The 21,153-nt window shown below is 39.3% G+C and overlaps 1 protein-coding gene across 3 annotated transcripts in view; it reads left to right on the top strand.

The window, feature by feature from the left end:
- nek6 (NIMA-related kinase 6) overlaps nt 1-21,153 on the top strand; it is a 115,980-nt gene that overhangs the window by 17,967 nt on the left and 76,860 nt on the right. For 2 of the 3 annotated variants that reach the window (XM_069183305.1, XM_006640703.3), the window contains exon 1: nt 18,644-18,741. In XM_069183305.1, coding sequence (XP_069039406.1) covers nt 18,740-18,741 — 2 coding nt within the window. In that variant the 5' untranslated portion in view covers nt 18,644-18,739. Of the gene's footprint in view, nt 1-15,348; nt 15,411-18,643; nt 18,742-21,153 lie in introns of those variants that run through there. The other variant, XM_015367064.2, reaches the window with a different exon arrangement.

Genomic DNA, 21,153 nt, shown 5'->3' with positions numbered 1-21,153 from the left:
CTCCTTATGGATTACATGCAGGAGGCGAAGCAGACATGATATATTCCCGAAAAAGAAGAAACCAATTCATTTCTTTCACATTACGATGTAAGAGCGAACGCTTGTCTTCGAGCTACAAATATGTTGATGTTCTAATTGTTCCATGACAGGAAATTGTGGGGATGTTAGAGGGTTTCAAAGATAGAACCACGCAGAAATGATGGACATGCCTGCAGTTAAATTTGATGTTTTAGGACTCCTGTATGATATTGCTGCATATCATTATTTTTTCTTCAACCTAACTCAACAGAATCGTGTTTAACTCCGGTGTAAGCAGGTATCACAGTAGGGGGACAAATAGATTCTGCCTCACAGATTAAGGAGTGTGAGTTCAATTCTGGCCCTGGGCACACTCTGTTTGGAGTTTGCACGTTCTTCCTGTGGGCTTCTTCCAAATATTCCTGTTTCTCTCATTTTTCCCATGATATGCTGTTAGGCAAACTGTCTCTTCCACAAGGAGCAGGATTGGAACTCTGTAGTCCACCCTGTCTGAAATAGAGCTCCATAAATATCAACGTAACTGAGATAAGGTTCAGGTTTTTGGCTGCTTTCATTTGTTTCTTGAAAACTTTATATTTTCTTTGCTTATCTGATGTAGGAACAATCTTATTCAAGTCTGGTCGGACAGGAAGGAAATTCGGAACTGACTCCCTAGCTGTTTTTGGCAGCTGTGCTTCCTATAAAGAATCCGTTTTTATGATTTAAAAAAAAACACCTTTATGGTGCCGCGACAGTGCTGCCTCGCACATTTCATGTCTTAGGTGTGACGGCAGACTGGGACGCCATTTGTATAGAGCTTGCATGGTCTCTCTGTCTTCACATGGGTTTCTGCTGGGTCCTCCACTGTCCTCCGGTCTTCCAAAGACATGCTGGCTAAATTGAGTGGCGTCTCTGAATTGTCTCTGTGTGCTTGTGTGTGCATGCATGAGCCCTAGAATGGACGGGGGTCCTGTACAGTTTGTAGTCCATCCAATACCTAGCCAGCAGGCCATTCGACCCATGTGGCCTGCTGGGTGCAATGGTTTCTGTGTTCTTAGTCCTGCATTGCACCCTTTGCTTCCCGAATAGGCTTTGGATTGCTGTGGCAATCGCTAGGAACAAGCAGTTTCATTAAAATGAAAAAAATAAAATGTTCAATACAGCTATTTGTCTCTTCACAATGTTAGAGACCACAGAGTGCTTGTTGTTGTTGCAATTCCTGACATACTGTACATCACTAAGCCCTAGATTGAATACCATGTCCTTTTCATTCAATGATAACATCAGATTAGTGTTTGCTATTTGCTACTTATCTTTCCTGGACTATTTGGGCAAATTGTCTTGTGTCCAGCAGGAGAAGCAAGGAAGGAAGCAGTTCTTAAAAGTCTTTGTTACAGTTAAATTGAGAGTGCCGAATCGTGCTCTATATATCTTGTGGCTGCTGTGTTTGTTGAGACTGAATGGCTTAGCCTATGAAAAGGTAATTGCTCTTTTTTTTAATTGAGGCCCATGATGCCGGCAGACCACTGCCAGTGATGCAGTTTTTGCCAATGAAGGTGTTAAATGTTAAGAAGGAATCATTTCAGTCATTTCCCCCAAAATGTGAGACGTTGCAGAAGTAACAAAGAACATGTAAAGAAATGTGTCGCATGGTTTGTTGTTTTGTAGGTTTTGATGTCATTCTAGGCGACTCTACTGTATGTAGTTTAGTTCACTTTTCTGTAGTGTATCTGTACAATGCAGCTATTGTAATGACAGTTGGCACATCTAGCTGTTTAACTGAAATAGTCATTAATGTTTTAATTTAAAAAACTAGTTTGTGCTTATCTCCTTAAATGTGATCAAACACATTGTACTTGCTATAAAAGAAATATAAAATCGTTTTTTTTTTTTTCCAGGAAACTGAGTTCCTTGAAATTGCATGAATTATATCAGCATGATAAGGCATCAGGAAATGTTACTTCACTCCTTAAGACTGAGAGCATCTGTGTTTTTCACTTTAAACAGCAGTTTTTGCCTACTAATCTTCTGATTAAATTTTTTGGTTTGTTTCTAAGATGCAGTAATACCTACCATGGGATATAGGTTAAAGCCTGCATTCACAAGGAAAATAAAGACTCACAAGAGAAGATAGAGACAGTTCTCGCTGTAGAGCTTGTAACACGAATTTTAAGACAAACAAATATAAAATTGTTACTGTTTATTTTGTCTCTTCTGCATATTTTTAATTCTTGGTGGAGCGTATTTAAATCAAGATAGAATAGTTTATATATGTTTTTGCATGTAGACAAACCCCTGTCATTCTGCGATTGAGACATTCTTATTTTACTACGTCGAGACCTTTTTTATTTTGTTTTAGTCCTTTTAGACCCTTAGAGGTACCACACTAGAGCATGATGAGCCAGGAATTGCCAATGAAAATGGAACAAAATACCCAGCACGTTTGTCACACAGCTAACAGACAAAGTGCCCCATAAATGGCAAAACAATTATCTCGATCAGTCACGTTAGAATTGTCAAATAAAGATCGCCATTAGCATGCCCCGAGCTTGCTTTAAAATTTAAATTTTACCCAGTGTTAGTAGGCCACCCTGCTCATGGGCCCTGACCTGACCATTGGTCTTCATTTTGATTTCTGCACAGGCCATGTGATGAAATCAGATGAGATGTCAGTCCAGGATAAGGTCATTAATTTCTTCAGGTACCGCAGAGCTTGGCGTTTCTGGTCATTCAATGTATGTACCATATACTGTAGGCACTGGGATTTAGGTCAGAGCTTTTTCCTTACAGCCTCTGCAAGGACAACGGGTTTAATTTTTTTAATCAGCAAGGGGGTTTATTATCCTGATTAATGTTGCTCCCCGACCTATCAAATGTATAAAACATCAGTCATTTTGCTTTACCTTATTAAAGTGTCTTGTATGACAATTTCATGGACTCTAACCTCATCCTTATGTTTCCAGGCTGGTACAGTTGGAGGGAAAACCTCACCATTCTGGGAAATGGGTTAGCAAATTAAGAGGAGTAGACTGTATCAACTTGGATTTGTCACTGAAGATATGTCTGATTATGAATATTCTAGCCTTTTCAATTACTTTGGTAGCTTTAATTGTGGTTTGTTAAAGAAAAACGAATGTTTTAAAGGTTTCTTCTTGACAGATATTGCACAAAAGTGAGTTAAACTATATTATTATTATTATTATTATTATTATTATTAACCATACCATATTACATGGTTCATAGAAAAATAATTCAAAGCAGTGAATTATAATTTAAATTGGGCCACAGGGCATTTTTTAAAAAAGTGACTGTTTCTAAGCTGAAATCTTCTTGCAATCATGTACTAAATTCCATTGTAGAATCTGAACTTGTATAAAGTCTGAATATCTAAAAATATTATTTCTTTTTGTCAGATTTTTTTACGTTTATCTGTAGAGAAGACAGGGTAAAATGCTGATTACAAGACGGCAGCTTTTCACTTTTTTTATCTTTACAATGAAGTTTCACTTTGGGTCGTTTCCTGTCTTCACCACAAACCTTGCACTTCTTGGAAAATCCATAGAGGCTAGTGCTCAGGCTTGCAATGTTCTGCTTAGCGGTGGTTTCATTTCTTGTTTGTATGCTTGGTGGTGTAGCCATGGTTTTTGTGGTTAACTGTTGTCACGGAAAGAGTGGACTACGGTGAAGTCAGGTTAGTCTTCAAAGTGAATTTCTCTGGTGGAAAGTTTAAACTGCGATTGAAAGTTTCTTTGTAGTTCGTAGTGGGCCTTTTATTTAAAGACTGTACAGTCCCTAGACCTCCTAACACACAACCCCTAATTTACATCAGACCAGTAATTTACATTACCAGTGTTTTATTCATTATACTGGTTTTGGATGAAGGATGATCCCCTCTGCAAAAAAAATGAGAACATAGTCATTGGGGCAAAGATTGTTTCGACTCAAATATTGATGCTGTGCTCTCCAGAAATATTAACAGTCCCAATGAAAAAGGAACTGGATCGATGACAGGTTGGATAATGTTTCCGTGATTAAGGCTACTGTACAAATCTTAAACAGTAATTATCATTCCCCTGCACTGTCATTATATACTGTTTTATGGAAGGGGAATGATTTAATACATAACGTAATACAGGACTTAGAGAAGGAACCTGTTGCTTATAGTAGTTTGCAGCCTAAATTTAAGTCTGCAGCTTAAATTGGAAATTGGTCAAATTGGTCATTGTGTTTCAACAAATTCAAATTTTTGTGAAAATAGATAGAACCCCAGGAATTTAACCAGGGCTCCCAGTACTGCAATGCTCAACACTGCACCATCTTACTGCCCTCTTGATAGCTGTTTTATTGAAACCACTTGGTCACCATCATTTATGCGATTATTTTGCTCTATTGGACCATATAGGCAGAGTGAGGCTGAACTGCAGCACAGAAGATCTTAGGGAAACTCCCTCAGATTAATATGTGGCTTTACATGAGGGCAGTGGATTGAGTAACACTTGAATTTAATCTCATTCTGAGTGGAACCTGTCACAGCTGCTGTGCCAAACAAACCGCTACCTACTTCTGTTACGAGTTCAGTCTGGAGATAAGTTATAGTGTCACGAACCCGTTGTTTCAGTCTCAAGAAACATATTTCTTTATTAGCATATTGAAACTTCATTAACACATTGATTAACACGACTGTTTTAATAAACACCACCCTCAAAGCCTCAAGGTGCCTGGGCTCTCCACCTCATTACAGGACAAGATTAAAGTGACTTTGGTGCTTCTCCCCTTATTCCATGTTCAGAACATGCAGGACTTGTAGAGCTCCAGTTAGGTTTGGTGAACAAAAGGTTCTTGCTGGAGGATTGATGCAGCAATGTGATTAAAGAGAAAGGCTTCGCAAACAAACGATTAACTGTTCCTCTCATTCAGCCATTCATTACAGATCATTTGACCACGTCACAAACGGAACATAAAGACCCTTGTGTTCTTTCTCCATCCAGTTGAACCCATCCACTTTGTGCTAGAATTTCTGGGATGGGTTGAAAAAGACCAGGATAATAAAATTATATTGCTGGATGTAGTGTGTGACTACTGGTGCAGCCTTAAAACTAAGCTGATGACCTGAGGCATGAGAGCAAAGCATGTGATTATACTGTATCTGCGAAACGAGCTTGTTGTGCATGTCTTGCATTTAGAGATCACCTGTCTACCCACTTAAGGATCAAGCAAGGAAACCATATTTGCATTCTATTCAGTCTGTTTATAGGAATGTTTAAATCCCTTTCATCCCAAAGAATCCTACTGTACGTGATGGTCCAGGGCAGCCATTGTGTTCCCATTTAGCAGCTTAGAACACACAGAGAAAGTTCTTTACCTTAGGTAAGTCATAATTCACAAGCCTAGAGTGGAATTTAGCCAGGATTTTATCCAAAGTTAACATCCCCACTCTTGCATGTAGTGTCATGGGTTCTTTAATGACTAACATGGTCGGTTGAACATGAAGGATCTCCCGAAGGATAGGACCACTTACAGAAGATGGTCCCCAGTCACCAAACTGGATCATTGTTCATCCATTCATCCATTTTCTAACCCCTTCTTCCAATTAAAGATCACAGAGCAGCTATGGCCACAAGGCAGGGTGCATTGTGGATAGGATGCCAGTCCATCGTAGGGCAGACACACAGGCACAAACCCAGTCACACACACACACCCACACCAGGGTCATTTTTCTTTTAAGCAACTGTAATTAATCTACCAGTATGTCTTTGGTCTGTGGGAGGAAACCAGATCACCCAGAGATAGCCTACAGGAACATGAGGAGAACACAAAAACTCCACACAGCTAGTGCCCCAGTTCCAGAATTGAACCCAGGGCCCCAGCGTTGCAAGGCAGTAATGAAAATCACTGTGCCACCATGCCACTCCCTGAATCATTTAGTTTTTGGAAATTCTGCCATAGAAGGAAAGGCACCACTTACTGGTACAACCTACACCACTTACAACAGTAGTTTTGCTTTCCTGTAGGTCTCTTATTCCCACTGTTAACTAGGCTCAGCCTTGCTCAGCTTTTGACATCTGATGAGCTCAGACTAGAAGTCAGTGACTGCTGGAACACGGGGGTTTAAACGATTTTGAGCATTCGGATGCTGTGGGTGCAGGTTAAAGGCAATGAAAATGATTGAACAGGAAGCACAGAAGAGTTGACTGGTTGAAGAAATGAAACATTCATATCTTGCACCTTTACCCACAAGTGTGTAGGAGTAGATCCTCAAAGTTTTTTGCGGCATACATATACTTAATACTTTATCAATAGATATTTGTAGATTCCTTCATAACACCCTGAATTGAAGTAATGCAAAGAGAAATGCACACAGTAAGCAAGTGGAATAAAAATTGCAATGTATAGACGGTACAATTAATAGAATTGTCCGATGCCTGCTCCAATTCGTGCTGCCGCTCAAGCAGCAGGCAGATTGAACCCTGTAGTTTTAATGTTGATTTGTGGCGTCTGGGTTTCCCGGACTGTGGATCATGAGCTTGACCTGTCCACCAAATTGTCAAAAGTAACACCAACCCATGCAGCCTGGCACGTTCCTGCAAGTTTGCATGAGCTCACTGGTGAGAGCTGCATGAGTCCTCCACCCTGTGTGAACGGATGAGGAACACAGTCATGTTGCATCATCTCTCCTGTGCTGGTATGGCCCCCTTCTCTCCCTCTCATGCTGCACACTTCATAGGATCTGTTCCCTAAGGAACTCGCTGTGTAGAGCTTCCAGGAAGGCCTATACTTCTCAGATTATGTGTTCGCCAGATTAAACTGTATTTGTCCTGTGGAGCCTTATACTTGACCGCAGAGTGCTATAGGATGTCTCCCAGGTTTACTGTAGACAGTTTTCCCACCTGTTACTACTTTATGTGTTAATGGGCTGCGTTTCACGAAAAAAAGATATAAATTAAGTTCTAGGTTAGTCCTAGGGACCTTTAATTGGAGTGGGGTGTCGTAGATTAACAGCAGTCTTAGTCTTCTCTTAATTAGATACACAAACAGTATGGTATTCTAAATGTGTGCTTAGATACATGAAAATGAGCTGGACAAAAACCTCTCAGATTCATAGGGAAGGTTATTTCCCTGAAAGTCTGATTGACTGATGTGTGGACGGGTGATTACCAAGGAAAGTCCCCCTTCCTACTTGGGGAAAGTCTGCCGGTCTGCAAGAGAAACTTCCCATGAAATTTCCCATCAAATACACTTGGGTTGAGGCGGAGGATAACCTTTCTCTCCCGGGGTTATTTTTTTCAGTTTACATCAACTGTGGCCTATTTCAATTGGAATTGGATATTTAAGGTAAAGGTGAAAATATCTGAGGCTATGGCGGAAGAAATGATAACATTTAAATGTTGATGAGCAAGTATAAGAGTGTAATGACAAAAAACTTGAACTTGAACTTGAACTTGAATCAGCTTTTTAAATAAATGTAGTCAGATGAACACAATTCGAGCTCCCCAAAGCCCAATTGCTAGGTCTTGTTGTTTCTTTTAAATGCCAGCTGCTTTTGAAGCCGTGAACAGTATTAAAGAGTATTACTTCCCCATTAATTAATGTGAAATAAGATTATAGTACAAAACCTGAACACATTCCTCAAACAAGTTATAACGGCTTAGTTAATCTTGGTTTATTTGTCTTCCACAGTACAATGTGCCAAGAACAGTGCAGATAACAAGTGTTAAGATCTTTTGCAGATATTTACCCAAGCCTGAGAGACTGATGCCTACGTACAGTACTGTATGTACGGTACATTAAAAGCACTTTAGGCGACAGCGGTTTTTTAGGGCTTCCTGGTGTTTAGTGACCTTCACCCTCTTGTGGGTTTTTTCTTTATGTTCTTGTTAACATACTGTGACAGGCCTCCCCATAAATAGGTGGCTCATGAAACCTAAGCACCTACAACTCAGAACGGACAGCAACAAATAGTGGAAAAAGAGTCTTTATTCTGGCAGATCTTCTTAATGCACACCAATAAGCCTTGCAATAATAGAATCCAACAACCAGTTGCCAACATGAGTCCCTTTATATCCAAAGTCTAAATAATTTCCATACTGTATTAAAATGTGTCTCTTAGCCCTCTACCTATAAATGTATTAAATGAGCAAAGTGTATCACTCCACTGAAGCTAAGCAGGTGTGAGCCTGGTCAGTACCTGGATGGGAGACCTCCTGGGAAAAACTGAGGTTGCTGCTGGAAGAGGTGTTAGTGGGGCCAGCAGGGGGCGCTCACCCTGTGGTCCATGTGGGTCCTAATGCCCCAGTATAGTGATGGGGACGCTATACTGTAAACAATCGCCGTCCTTCAGATGAGATGTAAAACTGAGGTCCTGACTCTCTATGGTCATTAAAAATCCCAGGGCGTTTCTCGAAAAGAGTAGGGGTGTAACCCCGGCGTCCTGGCCAAATTTCCCATTGGCCCTTACCAATCATGGCCTCCTAATAATCCCCGTCTATGAACTGGCTTCATCTATGCTCTCCTCCCCACTGATAGCTGGTGTGTGGGGAGCGTTCTGGCGCACTATGGCTGCCGTGGTATCATCCAGGTGGGGCTGCACACTGGTGGTGGTGGAGGGGATCCCCATTACCTGTAAAGTGCTTTGAGTGGCGTGTCCAGAAAAGCGCTATATAAGTGTAAGCAATTATTAATTATTATTATGTGCACCTATTGATAGACTATAGAGGCTATTAAGGTGGCTTCATGATAAGGCCTCCCTACAGCTGGCCTGCCTCATGTACACTGTATTTCTATTTACTGTGAGTTAAGACTGAATCATTCTAGAAGGAATTTGGATTTTGTCAAAATTGTATTTTGGCATCTCATCTTTAAAATAGGAGTTAATTTACTGTAAGGGCTTTTGGAATGGAAAGATAAAACAAAACTGAGTGTCTTTCGAATGTGTCACCTGGTGCTGCCGATATTCATTTTCATTTTCACTGTAAAATGAAAAAGAGAAAAATGTATTCTTCCCGATTCTATTGAAACTTCCATTGAGAATTGTTATTATTGAGTGAGAAAATATCTGTACTTTAATCGTATTCATACCCACATGAAAATGGGCATGTTAAAATCAGAAAGAAAGAAGAATATTTGTGCATTTTAGATTTTTAAATGTAACCCATAGACTTATCGTAGAGGCCCAACCAAAAAGGTAGGTTTTTGAATCTGCTGGTCCTGTCATAATGCCATCAGCCAGTTGAGACACTCCAAGTTGTATATAAATGGGGGAATACTGGTAGATGTGGGTAAGGGTTTTTTCTGAAATCACTTCACATACTGTACTATGGTTCACATTTAGTTTTTTTTCCTTGAAATATCAGTGTGTTACAGCCTACAAATTTTCAGTGGACATACGAATGACAAGATCAAATGAAAAGTTAGCATTTGTACACATTATGGTTGTGAAACAATTACACCATTTAATCTAATTTTATAGCACTGATGTTCTGGAAGTGCTCTTGTTTTTGTCAGGGTACTAGCTGTGGTACTGTTACATGACCAGAGTGTTACATCACAAGAGGAATATACTGTGTTGTTGAATATACAACTCTGTGAAAACAACCAGGCTTCAAACTGACACATCCGGTTTTTCTCCTGAATCCTTAGGGACAATCCATGTGAGATACTAACTGGCTTAAACTGCTGTTTATACTATGTGCTCATACATGTGTTTGTGAGTATGTAATCTGTTTACTGGGGGAAACGATTTTGATCACTTCAACTGATTTCAGATGCAACAGAGAGACAAGAGATGAAAAACATTAGCACACCAGGAACATGGAACTCAGCCCATATTGAACAGTACTATACTGTATATGCAGTCACCCATAACTGCTGAAGCCCAGCCGGAGTGAAATATGTTCCACGTTCTGGAACAGCTGACTGCTTGGGGGAATATTTTCCAAATTTTTTTCAGGATATTGACTAGTTGTAGAATGGTTTCAGGAAGGTATTGCTGGTCTGCTAAAAGAATTATCAAGACCGTCTAGACTTTATCAGTGGGATTGAGATGAGGTGACTTCATAGGTTAGCCTTGGCGATTTTTTTTAAATGGACAGAAGTTCTCAGTATCATCCATGTACTGTAGGCGTAAGTGAACCAGCGAATGCTAAACACGAAGAAACGTTTGGTAGAGGAAAGTTGTCTCTTGAGGAGTCTCAAAGCTATAAGAACAGGTAAATTTGAACATGTAAGAACACCAGGGTTTTCATTTCGACACAAAATAAACTAAAAAAGTCCGTCATTCATAAGTGCTTTATGTCATCTGTAAATCCGAAGGCATCCATGCTGTAAATGAAAAATGCACTTCAGCACTATGTAGGTTGTTTTTAGTTACTTAAAGGAACCTAATGTTAGGAGCACGTTATTTCTTACCTCTAGCCATCCATTTTCTATCCGTTTCACCCCATTCAAGGTCACGGGGGAGTTGGAGCCTATCCCAGGAAGCAACAGGCACAGGGCAGGACACGCCCTGGGTGGGACGCCACTCCATCACAGGGCAAACACACACACACACTCACACCAGGGCCAGTTTTCCCAGAAGCCACTTCACCTAACGGAATGTCTTTGGACTGTGGAAGGAGATCAGAGCACCCAGAGGATTAAAGCACGAACACGGCGAGACCATGAAACTCCACACAGACAGCACCCCAGAAATTGATCCCAGGACCCCAGCACCGCAAGGCAGCAGTGCTGCAGTAACTACTGTGCCACTGTGCCACCCCTGTCTCTTACATTGCACGGGAAAGTCTTCTTTGAATCAGTGCACTAAAGTAACCGTAGGACACTCAGCCAAGCCAACTGCTGTGAAGAGTAACTGCCTGTAATCAGATTCTAATTAATTTCATTAGTGTAAGGGGGAACCCCCATACTGGTCTTTTCAACTGGGAGTCCTGCAAGTTGCCATGGTCTTTCTTTAGCTTTGTATGAGAAATTCCTGTCTTTCAATCCCCTCTTCTGTGCTAAATATACTTCTTTTCAGGGTTTTTCCCCCAGCCTATGAGCCTGGGCACATTGTATCTTATTTTTCTTTGGGAATGTTTAATGACAGCGCATGTCTCCTTAGAACAGAAATGCCATCTTAGGTGTTGAATGGTGTATTCAAAATATGCCATTTAAAAGCCTCACTCTACCTCTTGTAACTGGCATGCCGCAGTCATATCAACATAGCTGTAACAGCTTTTGGCATGGTTCCTAGGTGACTTTAACAAGATCCATGTGAAAATGCTTCCTGGTAAATTGGGGGTAAGCTGCAGGATTGCTCGGCAATGCTAAGGAGACGTGAAAGAAGTTAACGAGGCTGAAAAAGAAATGTTGCCTGACAAAACACAGGAAAACAAAAAAAGGAGGGAAGAGGACTAGGGCTTGATTAGCTCCCTGGTTTCAAATTCACGTGTGTTTTTCTACATTATTGAGCAGCATTATTATTGGGTGGAGAGACAGAAGCTTTAAAACAATGCTTCTTGCCATAAATGTCCACAATCGCGCAGTAATATAGCTATTTTTTTTTCCAAAAATAGGCGTGATATCGTAAGTATGATTGCACAAGTAAACTTGAAATGTGATTTTCTCCCTATTTTTCACATTAATTATGATGCTAAACCTTAATTTTTGCCTCTACCTTTGTAATTCATACTGTATAGCAGTAGCTCTTGTAATTTGCTGTGTTGGCCAGAGCATGTGGTAAGCAGCATTTTTTGCTGTATTGCTCACCTCTCTGTACTGTATGAATACCCTGTTTACATCGTCTTTTCAGCTCCACTTTTCAGATGCTGTATTAACGCTTCAACAGAGTGATTTACAGAATCACTGGAAGTGGTATTTGCACCAAGTGCTGATATTGGTCTCACTTTATTTCTAGCTTAGTGCCTCATTCAGTTGTGAATCCAGTGTTTCTTGCCTTTGGTAAATAGAAAACTCCTTATGTGGGGTTTTTTTCTTTTCAATACAATTTCCACAATTAACCCAGGAATAACAGCAGGGGGTAAAACAGCAGACTTTCTGTGTGAGAAGCTGCTGCTGTACTGGCGTGACCCCTTGATTAGCTAGGATCAAAGTCTGTTATTAGCCAATTATGTATTGTCTTATCATGCTAATTTAGTTTTAAGTAATTTGTTTTGCCATGTTGCATGACAGTTGTTTGGCAAAACCCCAGGAGTACAGTTTTGTGAAGAAACAGTTCTGTATCCCTGGTATGTGTAAGTTCAAATTTTGTTTCAGTGGAAGGTTATTGTTAAATAAAAAGTGTGTTAAAACAGTCAAAATTAATTATCACTGTGTCCCTTAAAGGTAAGAATAACACCTGGCATTATATCTGGGTATGATGGCTTTTGCAAAGTGTTATGCTTCTTAAGTGAACACAAAATCATGCCATACTGCAAGTGCTTTTTAAAAAAATATTTTCACATTTTTTACATTTCTCAATTTGTATGCCTGTGTCCTATTTATTTTTCAACAAGATGAGGGGAGATCTTTTTTGCTGCCCGGGTTTAAAATTCCATAAGGTTGTAACAGATTTTGGAGATTAAATGATGTGGTGAAGTATTTGTATCGACTTTAAACAGGCGCCGTCCTTCTGATGAGACGTAAAACCGAGGTCCTGACTCTCTGTGGTCATTAAAAATCCCAGGGCGTTTCTCTTAAAGAGTAGGGGTGTAACCCCGACATCCTGGCCAAGTTTCCCATTGGCCCTTACCAATCATGGCCTCCTAATAATCTCCCTCTGCAAATTGGCTTCATCACTCTGCTCTCCTCCCCACTGAGAGCTGATGTGTGGTGAGCATTCTGGCGCACTATGGCTGCCGTCGCATCATCCAGATGGGGCTGCACACTGGTGGTGGTGCAGGGGATCCCCATTACCTGTAAAGCGCTTTGAGTGGAGTGTCCAGAAAAGTGCTATATAAGTGTAAGCAATTATTATTATTATTATTATTTATCTGTGAGTGTTTTACATAAACTAGGGGAAAACAGAAAGAAAAGAGTGATAAATGAAATGAGGCAAGATATGAAAATGAAATTGAGTGACCTAACCTGTTTTGTCTTGGAGGTTTGCTCAAGAAAATTGTACTTATTTGCATATTTCTTGTTTAGCTACCATGCCACCTCTTTCCCATGTTGTCAGGAGTAAATCATTCCAGCAAGGCTTGTTTGAACAAAAATACAGTCCAACCTTGAGTTACGCGCCGTCAACTGCAAATTCTGACAAATAATGACATTTCATTTCGTGTTTGGATGCATCTGAGAAGATGTTGCTTTGAATATCTGGACTTTTTCCCCCAGCACTAATGATCTTTTTTTAGTTGCATCCAAAATAAGTTTGAAGGACATCAAATGACCCGAAAAGATCAAAACCTGAATAAAAACTCGTTTTAATTAGAGTATGGAAAACCAAAAATGTGTTTACAGGAAAAGTGGTTCATTTTTACTTTTAAAAATAGTTTTAAGCCCTCATTATCCTTATATTAATGAGTGTGTGCTCTGCAATGATGAGGCCTGCTAGGCACTGTTTGCAGCTAATGAATGACTGGCAGTCTGTAGAAAACTTTGACCCTAACTTGTGTCGGTTTGTTGTGTAGAGGTGGCAGTGCAAGTGAGGGTTCTCAGGTTTTGGACCGATCTCCGATGGTCATGGAGCGTCACTGAGTCCTCTGGTTTTAATTGTGCCTGATGAGCTGATGAGCTCTTTATTGCTTAATTGGATCAGCTGGACAGTTGGTTACTGTACCTATAACTGGTCCCAAGTCTTAAGTCGTTGAGAAATCATCATCCGGCAAATTGTCTTCCAACAGCTGGACAGGGAACTGAAGGTGACAAGATTTTCCACACAGCCTCCTGAGGATGGTAGTTCAGACAAGAGCGGCCATCTTGTCTGAACCAACTGCCCCCTCACACACTAAAAAACAGTCTAGGCTTTGCTTTGGGTCCTGGCTGGACTCCTATAGAATGCTTCTGGGATGACCCAGACTGGAAAGTCAGTAAGAGAACTCAGATCAACTAGAGTGAATGTATTCAACATGGATTAAAAGTAACTCCTACATGAGTTGTCTCTGGCCCAGAATGTTTCAAGATACCACTGAATTTAGACAAATTTTATATTTTTCTTTCATTTTTTTATAACTTTTAAAATATGTTCAGGTATATTCAGTCATTTTGTTTTAATGATATAGTCTTACGCATTTATACTGTTTTCCATTTTGGTTACCACAGTTTAAAAATTGAATTTGTGGATGTGTTTGAACCCTTTAAAGCTAATACCATAATGAGAGCTCAGAACGAGAAAATGAGGCTAAACATGGTGAAGCTAAGTAGTTCATCTTGCTTTGTGTTTTCATTACTTCAAGAATTAAAAAGTGTGTTTCTATTGCATTCAGTCAGTTGTAAAGCAAGGTGTACATGTTGGTACTATAAGAAACCATAACATCAGTAAGATATAACTATGGTATCAATGTAAAAAAAACATCAAGGTAAGCTCATTAGAGTAATCTTTCTTGTCATTTACTTGACAAGAATATGTCTAGAACATATATGTTTATATTAGTATTCAGCTTGAAAGACCCAGTATCACAAAAAGAGGAATATTCCCAGACAACTGTCACCCTGCTTAAACATGTTACAATCCAAAAGTAAAACAAAACAAAACAAAACAATTAAGTCAGTTGTAGTAACTGTCATAGAGTTTAAATTGCAAACATACAAATGTTTTAATCATTTTTCATCTGGTGTGGAAAATCCTTTGAACCAAAATAATTCATAAAATAAGAGCAGCAGACAATGCTCCTGTAAAAGAGGAAATTATTGATATTGGTCCTTAAAAGCACATCTAGAAAAGTCAGAGCAGTTAATCCTTTTTACCTTGATAGGTGTGTGTGTTAATGCCTGTTCTGTGATAACCCTTGACCTTTAGTTTGCATACTGTGGTTTCCACACCACTTCTGAGATACAGGGAGAGTCAGCAGAATACATTAATGATTCACTTAAGACAAGTCTTTAGTTTCTAGCTGCCTGATAAGATTATAGCCACAAGCTAGGAGTCAAGGTTATTTGTTATAATTCAATGCTACTTTAACAATAGCCTGGGAATGGACTTCCCAGAGGTACAGTGTATGGGCTGGATTTATAAAGGCTTGAGGTGCTTTAGTACCTCATTGGAAGGGAATGGATTTAGTATCATTATGTGAAATAATAAGAAGGTGTCAAATATTTGAATATTATAAGTATCCTTTGTTGTTTATTTGTAGTGTTCCAAAAGCAGGAAAGTGTTAAATAGTGATTTCATCCTGATATTTTTTTTTATTTACACAGGAAGGAAACGCGGAAAATCCAAAGAAAGTTTTCCAAATATCAGGCCTGGTTTCCCAGACGTGGTGAGTCAAATTGAATTCGTCGATTATTTTATTTTTTTTACAGTATATTGTTTGTGAATTGTTTTAGGTCCAATCAAAACTTTTGAAAAAGACGCCTCAGATAATCACCGTGTGGTCACATTATCACAAGGACAGAAGGCCTGCTGGTAACAGAAGAGGTTCTGTTCAGGTCTTACTCAGAATAATGTGAAAGGTATTCATGCATTCTCCAGTAGCATTCACAAAATGTTTTTAACAAGTTCAGTGTTAGCATTCTTTTATGTACTGCATTCAAATATTAACAGTCCTTTTGCTACTGTAGTGTTGTGAAAACTTGTATAACTGTCCATCGAAGTATTATTTTCTCCCTTTTGTTCTCCTTTAAAAGATCTTTAATAGCTTTTTTCAAAGTTCTTTCTGTTTGCTATTTTATTTTCTCCAACATGCACATGCAAGTACAAGTGCATTACTAATCTGGATCATAAACTGAGGCCCAAGCCTCTCTTTTAAGTCATTTCTTGATTTGTTTAAGGTGGAGGCCTATAGTGTTGTGACGGCATTACACGTAGCTGTAAAGAAACCCGAATTGTGTGTGTGCAGGACACCAAAGTCCCCAAGCGTACTTTCACTGTTTGTCATACCTTGTATGGTGGAAACAATGCTGTCGTCACAGTGCTTTTTCTTGGAAACCCTTTTGATAATGGCCTGTTAATTATATGGGTCTGTGTCTGCTGTTGTTTGCTTTGAACCTGTATTTGTACAGGTTGTACAAATCCTGCACAACACTGTTGATTTTGTCTGTACTTGGAGTTCTTTCCCACACATGTGTATTGTAAGCGCATCTGTGTACTTAGACGTGAAAAGAAAGCTAAATATATTCTTGTAAGTCTTACATCTTGATATGACACATCATGTTCTGATGTTTTTAAACAGAAATTCATGGCTTTCTGATCATGCCACGAGAGCATCTTAACCTCAGAAAGTCTTGAACGGACTATTTTGTAACTGGGTAGTTAGATAATTAGATAATGGGTTTTCAGAATTAAACTTCTGTAAAACTGAAACAGGGACTCAGTCTGCTGTGCATAAAATCTGAAATCTGTTGGAATGGGGAGTTTACTGAGATACGGAAAGCCTGTTGTATAACAAATCCTACGGCAGAATTATATAACGCATAAAGTTTTCTAAACAACATTTTGGAGGCTATTTTATAGACAAAAACACTAGGGCATTCGTAATGAAACACAAAAAACAAGAGCTGTGCAATAGAGGAAGCCAAGTCTATATTTATCTTTTAACTTGTAATTTAGCAATTTGAGTTTCAAAAGCTAAACTTCTGTCCAACTAAGTGGCTAAGTATGCTTGCATCCAAAGTAATCTTGCTTAGGGTAAACATTTTGCAATCATTACTAACTAAATAAATCCCACTGTTTTTATTAAAGAGTACGACTTTCTTCAGTGTTGAGTGCAGTTATTTGTGTAGCTTCAATTAGCCTTATTCTTTTGCATCTCTTGTAATTGGCTTAACAATACATGCTCAACATATTCCAGATTTCCAAACTCAGTCAGCTCCCACTTTCTTCTGTGATTCAAACTAACCTTAGTTGTGGTAGAAAAAAAAATCTGATACAGTTCCAAGCGGCTTGACCCCGTTCAAATCGGTTTTATTTCATGCCTTTCTGAATCTGAAAATGAAAAGGCTGTCATCATTACTCCCTGGATGCTTTTTTACTTATTTCATGACATCACTTGTCAATGTTTTCTTTCCAAGCCTTATGATTTAAAAGATTATTTGGTTTCAAGGCACAGTAACGAGCTATTGAACTCTTTAAAGACATATTAAAGATTGCTAAGTTAAAGGTGGAAGGCGAAAATGTAACTACAATGCCCTACAAATCTGTGAAGTTTGTGATAGTTCAAACCTGAACACTTCTAAGGGTGAGCTCAATTACAATAAATGACAGAATAAAAATAAAGAGAAAAAAAATGAATGTGGTGATTTAATAAGCACTCAGATCTGTGAGCTCAATAATGGTGGAAGCATCAGTGGTAGCAACTACAGCCACATGTCTTTTAGGTAAAACTTTGTACACTGGATTGGTGCAACATTTGCCCATTCATCTCAGCAGGTTTGCTCTCGCTTGGTGGTCAGTTATGGACAGCAGTTCCACAGTTTCTCAATAGGACTCCAATCAGGTCTTTGTGTTACTCAAAGACATTCGCTTTCTTGTTTGTAAGCAACTCCAGTGTTGCATTGGCCTTGTGCTTTGGATCATTGTCCTGGTGAAAAGTGAAGTTTTGTCCCAGGTTTAAGTCTGAAGCAAGTTTTCCCCTAACATTTGCCAGTACTTTGCTCCATCTATGTTCCCATCAGTCTTGACAGTCTTCCCAGTTCCTGCTGATGAAAAGCAGAAATTTAACATAAGACTGACACAACCATGCTTGACAGCAGAGATAAGGCTGAGTGTAAGATGCACTTATTTACAATAAAATTGTATAAATAAATAAAATTAGGTTAGCAGAGGATTGGAATACTTTTTTAATCATTATTTCTCCATTTTCCTTTCGTATTATCTGTTTACTTCTATTTACTCTTTGCTTTTTGCTTTGAATGTGTGGAGTACTTTCTCTGCACAAAAATATTAATTGCCACTTTAACGTGTCATGACTGCAAGCTTTAATGCAGACTGTGAGACTGGAGCAAAGGTCGGAATACGTTTGCAAGGCGCTATACAGTTGTTTATTAACCTTAATAGATTAATTTGATCATTACATTCATGAATTAACAGATGATTTGAATTTTAGCACAAGATACAATTTGAAGTTGCTTAGTTTCTTTATGAATTGTGATTAAACAGTAAAGGGACATCATTAAAATGGGTTTATGTGACTGCACTTTTATTATTATTAAAGCACAACTATTAAATACAGATTGATTATAATCCTGGGCCTGTGCAATAAGTACTGTATAGTTTGCCTAGTACCTTATTACAAATGGTTCAGTGAGTGGAGTTGACATCTTAGAATCTTAGTTAGAGCTGTTTTCTAATTGTGTGTGGATAAAGTGGTGTGAATATGCACAATGGAAGAAAAAAAAACTCCTGATTTGTCAGTACCAAGGCCCGGCCTGTTGGCACTCTGTTGTGTTGATCTGAGAGAGTGTAACACAGGCTGTCCTGGAAAAAAAAAGGAGAAAAAAAAGCTGGCAGGGGAGGAAACAGGAAGTGAAGCTTGTCATTGAAGGTTTCAGAGGGTGATTAGAAGCTGCAGCTGGGCTATCTGGTGACACCTTACCAGGGAGTCGAGACTTGCAGACAGCATCTCTGCGGTGTCAAGCACACAGAGGAAACATGTAAGTAGCCAAACCAAAAGAGGTTTGTTTGAAGATACTTCTTCCCCTTTTCTGCTTGCTCCTCTGACACAGTTGCATCATAAGGGATTTTTTTTTGTGTGTGTGTGGTGGAAAACCTTTTTGTACATGAAGAGCGCTACACCTGCAGTACTGTGCATTAGCAGAGTTCGGATGCACTGTATCAGCTGTAAGATTTTGACTTAAGACTTCTGAATCCGCAAGAGCATCACACCTGACGAGAAACCATCAAGCCACAGAATAAACATTTCTGTACTCACACGACAGATGAGTTCTTACCGATTTTGTAATAGTAAGCTGTTGTTTCTACACTACGTAGCATTAATAAAAACTATGGTTATTTACTTTAATGAAGAACTTTTTTGCGAGCAGCACTCAACTAGGATTATGAAATTATTAAATGAAATCCGATGTGTCAAGTGCCATTTCTGGGTTGGGCGACCTGTGCTGCTTTTTTACTGTAGAAAGATTCTACAGGTGTGCAAGCTCAAAGGTGTTTTTTTTTAAGAGGTGCTTCACCTCACATTGGACAGGTCTAATGCAGGATTTACGTGCCTTGTTTCCAATGTGTCTATGCGAGGCCTTGTCATTTTACTCTGCCATTCTTTTAACTTTTCCTGTGGAGGCTGGCGTTAATGAGGACAGTAGCTCTTGCTGTCTGACCCAATTCGCTGAAGACTATTGATTATTTCAGCATTCCTGTCTTCAAACGCATAAAAGATGTAGGGCTAGCGTACTAAGCCAGATATGGGAATGATCTCAATAGAGTAAGGGCTATGGTATAAAAGTTACATAAATTATTATTGAGGAACAGGCGCATCATGCTTCTATGAAATTGTCAATTTCGAAAATAAAATTTATATATACTTCTAAATGCGTGATGTGTTTCAATGCCTGAAATACATTTTAAAGGAAGGAATATTTTAATATCGTAACCTGTCAGGTAGAAAACAGGTAGCAGTGCAGATTGCATTTGGTATAATATAATGGGTACATTAATATTATTTTTGGATGTTCTAATGTAATGTATGTACAGTTACAGTTAGGATGTGTCCACTAGTTTATGAGCCAAACCCTGATTCATACTGGAGACAGTACTAATTTACATTTGGCCACTCATGTCCATATTTTCACAACAAAACTAAAAACGGGCAAGTATTTAAAATTATTGAAAGTGAATAAAATGTTTTTCACGGAAAATACGCACATTAATGTACGTCTGCATTTCAGAGTTTCTGCAAGTAATGGGGTAAGAAATATTTACTCAAGCCTGGCTGCAGTACCGTTTATAAAAATTGGCAATTCATCTGTGTGAGTTTTCAAAGTGAGAATGTGGGTTGCTATTATGAACTGGGGATTACATCATGTGTATTTAAAATGAAATATTTCTAGTATCTTGATTTAAGGAGTTCACTTCTGTCATTAAATATAAAATAGTGGCAAGCTCTGATCTTGTATAACTGTTATCTTGTAAAACCGTGCTGCGGTTTGTAATGGATTTCCAAATGCATAGATGTGAAACTAAAAATAGTTTGAAAAGTAATCTTGTAACAAAGCAGGGATAGCAGTGTGTGGCTCGGGGATTTATGTATACTTTTAGGAGTTATTTTCAGCTGTAATGAGTCAAGCGTAGCTCGTCTCAGTCCCTGGATTTAGCACCAGTCTATTGTGGGGCGATTTTCAACCACAAAGTCACACTTAACCCTCTTACTTCTATTTGCATCATTTCGAAGCAAGCTTAGGTGGCATTTCCTGTACCAGATGTAAAGCTTCTTCTAAGAATTTGTGCATTTTAGCTTTGATGGTGAGTGCTATAATTAAGAAGAAAAGTTTCCAGTTCATTAAAAGACGTGTTTTCTGCAAGGCAATAAAAAGACAGAAGCAGAGCAGCCCACATATTTAGTTCCTTATAATGCGAGGCAAAAAAAGAACCTGTTAATTTCTTAGTGTAATTATTTTTTTTTCTTCTTGTCGGTTTCTTTGTTCATATTTAGAGCGGTTGTCCGTTATCATTTTGCAGGTGGTAGTTTGATTGATTATGTTAATTTGTGCACTCCGGCTGTCTGGCTGAAAGGTGAAACTGGGCCATGAGACTGGGCCATGTCAGCAGCTGACTGCAGCTGGGATCCCCTGAGTGGAAGGGCACAGTGCTACACAGGCTAGGGTGGGCTTATTCAGTCAGAGCCCCCTCAGCTCTCGGCATCACAACGCCCCCTGCTGTCTCCTGGGCTCTTGCAGTTTGGCGGTGCTGGTGGTGAGGGACGTCCAGTACCTCTCCTCCAATCAGTGCTGAACTTCCAGTACTAGACCGTGTTGCCTGTGAAGTGTGAAACAAAACTAGCATCTTGAAGGCAGGCAGGTTGGAGGAGTCAGCCCACGGTTCCCCGTTCTCCC

Source organism: Lepisosteus oculatus, chromosome 24, assembly GCF_040954835.1.
Source record: "Lepisosteus oculatus isolate fLepOcu1 chromosome 24, fLepOcu1.hap2, whole genome shotgun sequence".
NCBI classification, from domain to species: domain Eukaryota; kingdom Metazoa; phylum Chordata; class Actinopteri; order Semionotiformes; family Lepisosteidae; genus Lepisosteus; species Lepisosteus oculatus.
The sequence above is the reverse complement of the archived record's forward strand: the minus strand, read 5'-3'. Positions and strand labels throughout refer to the sequence as shown.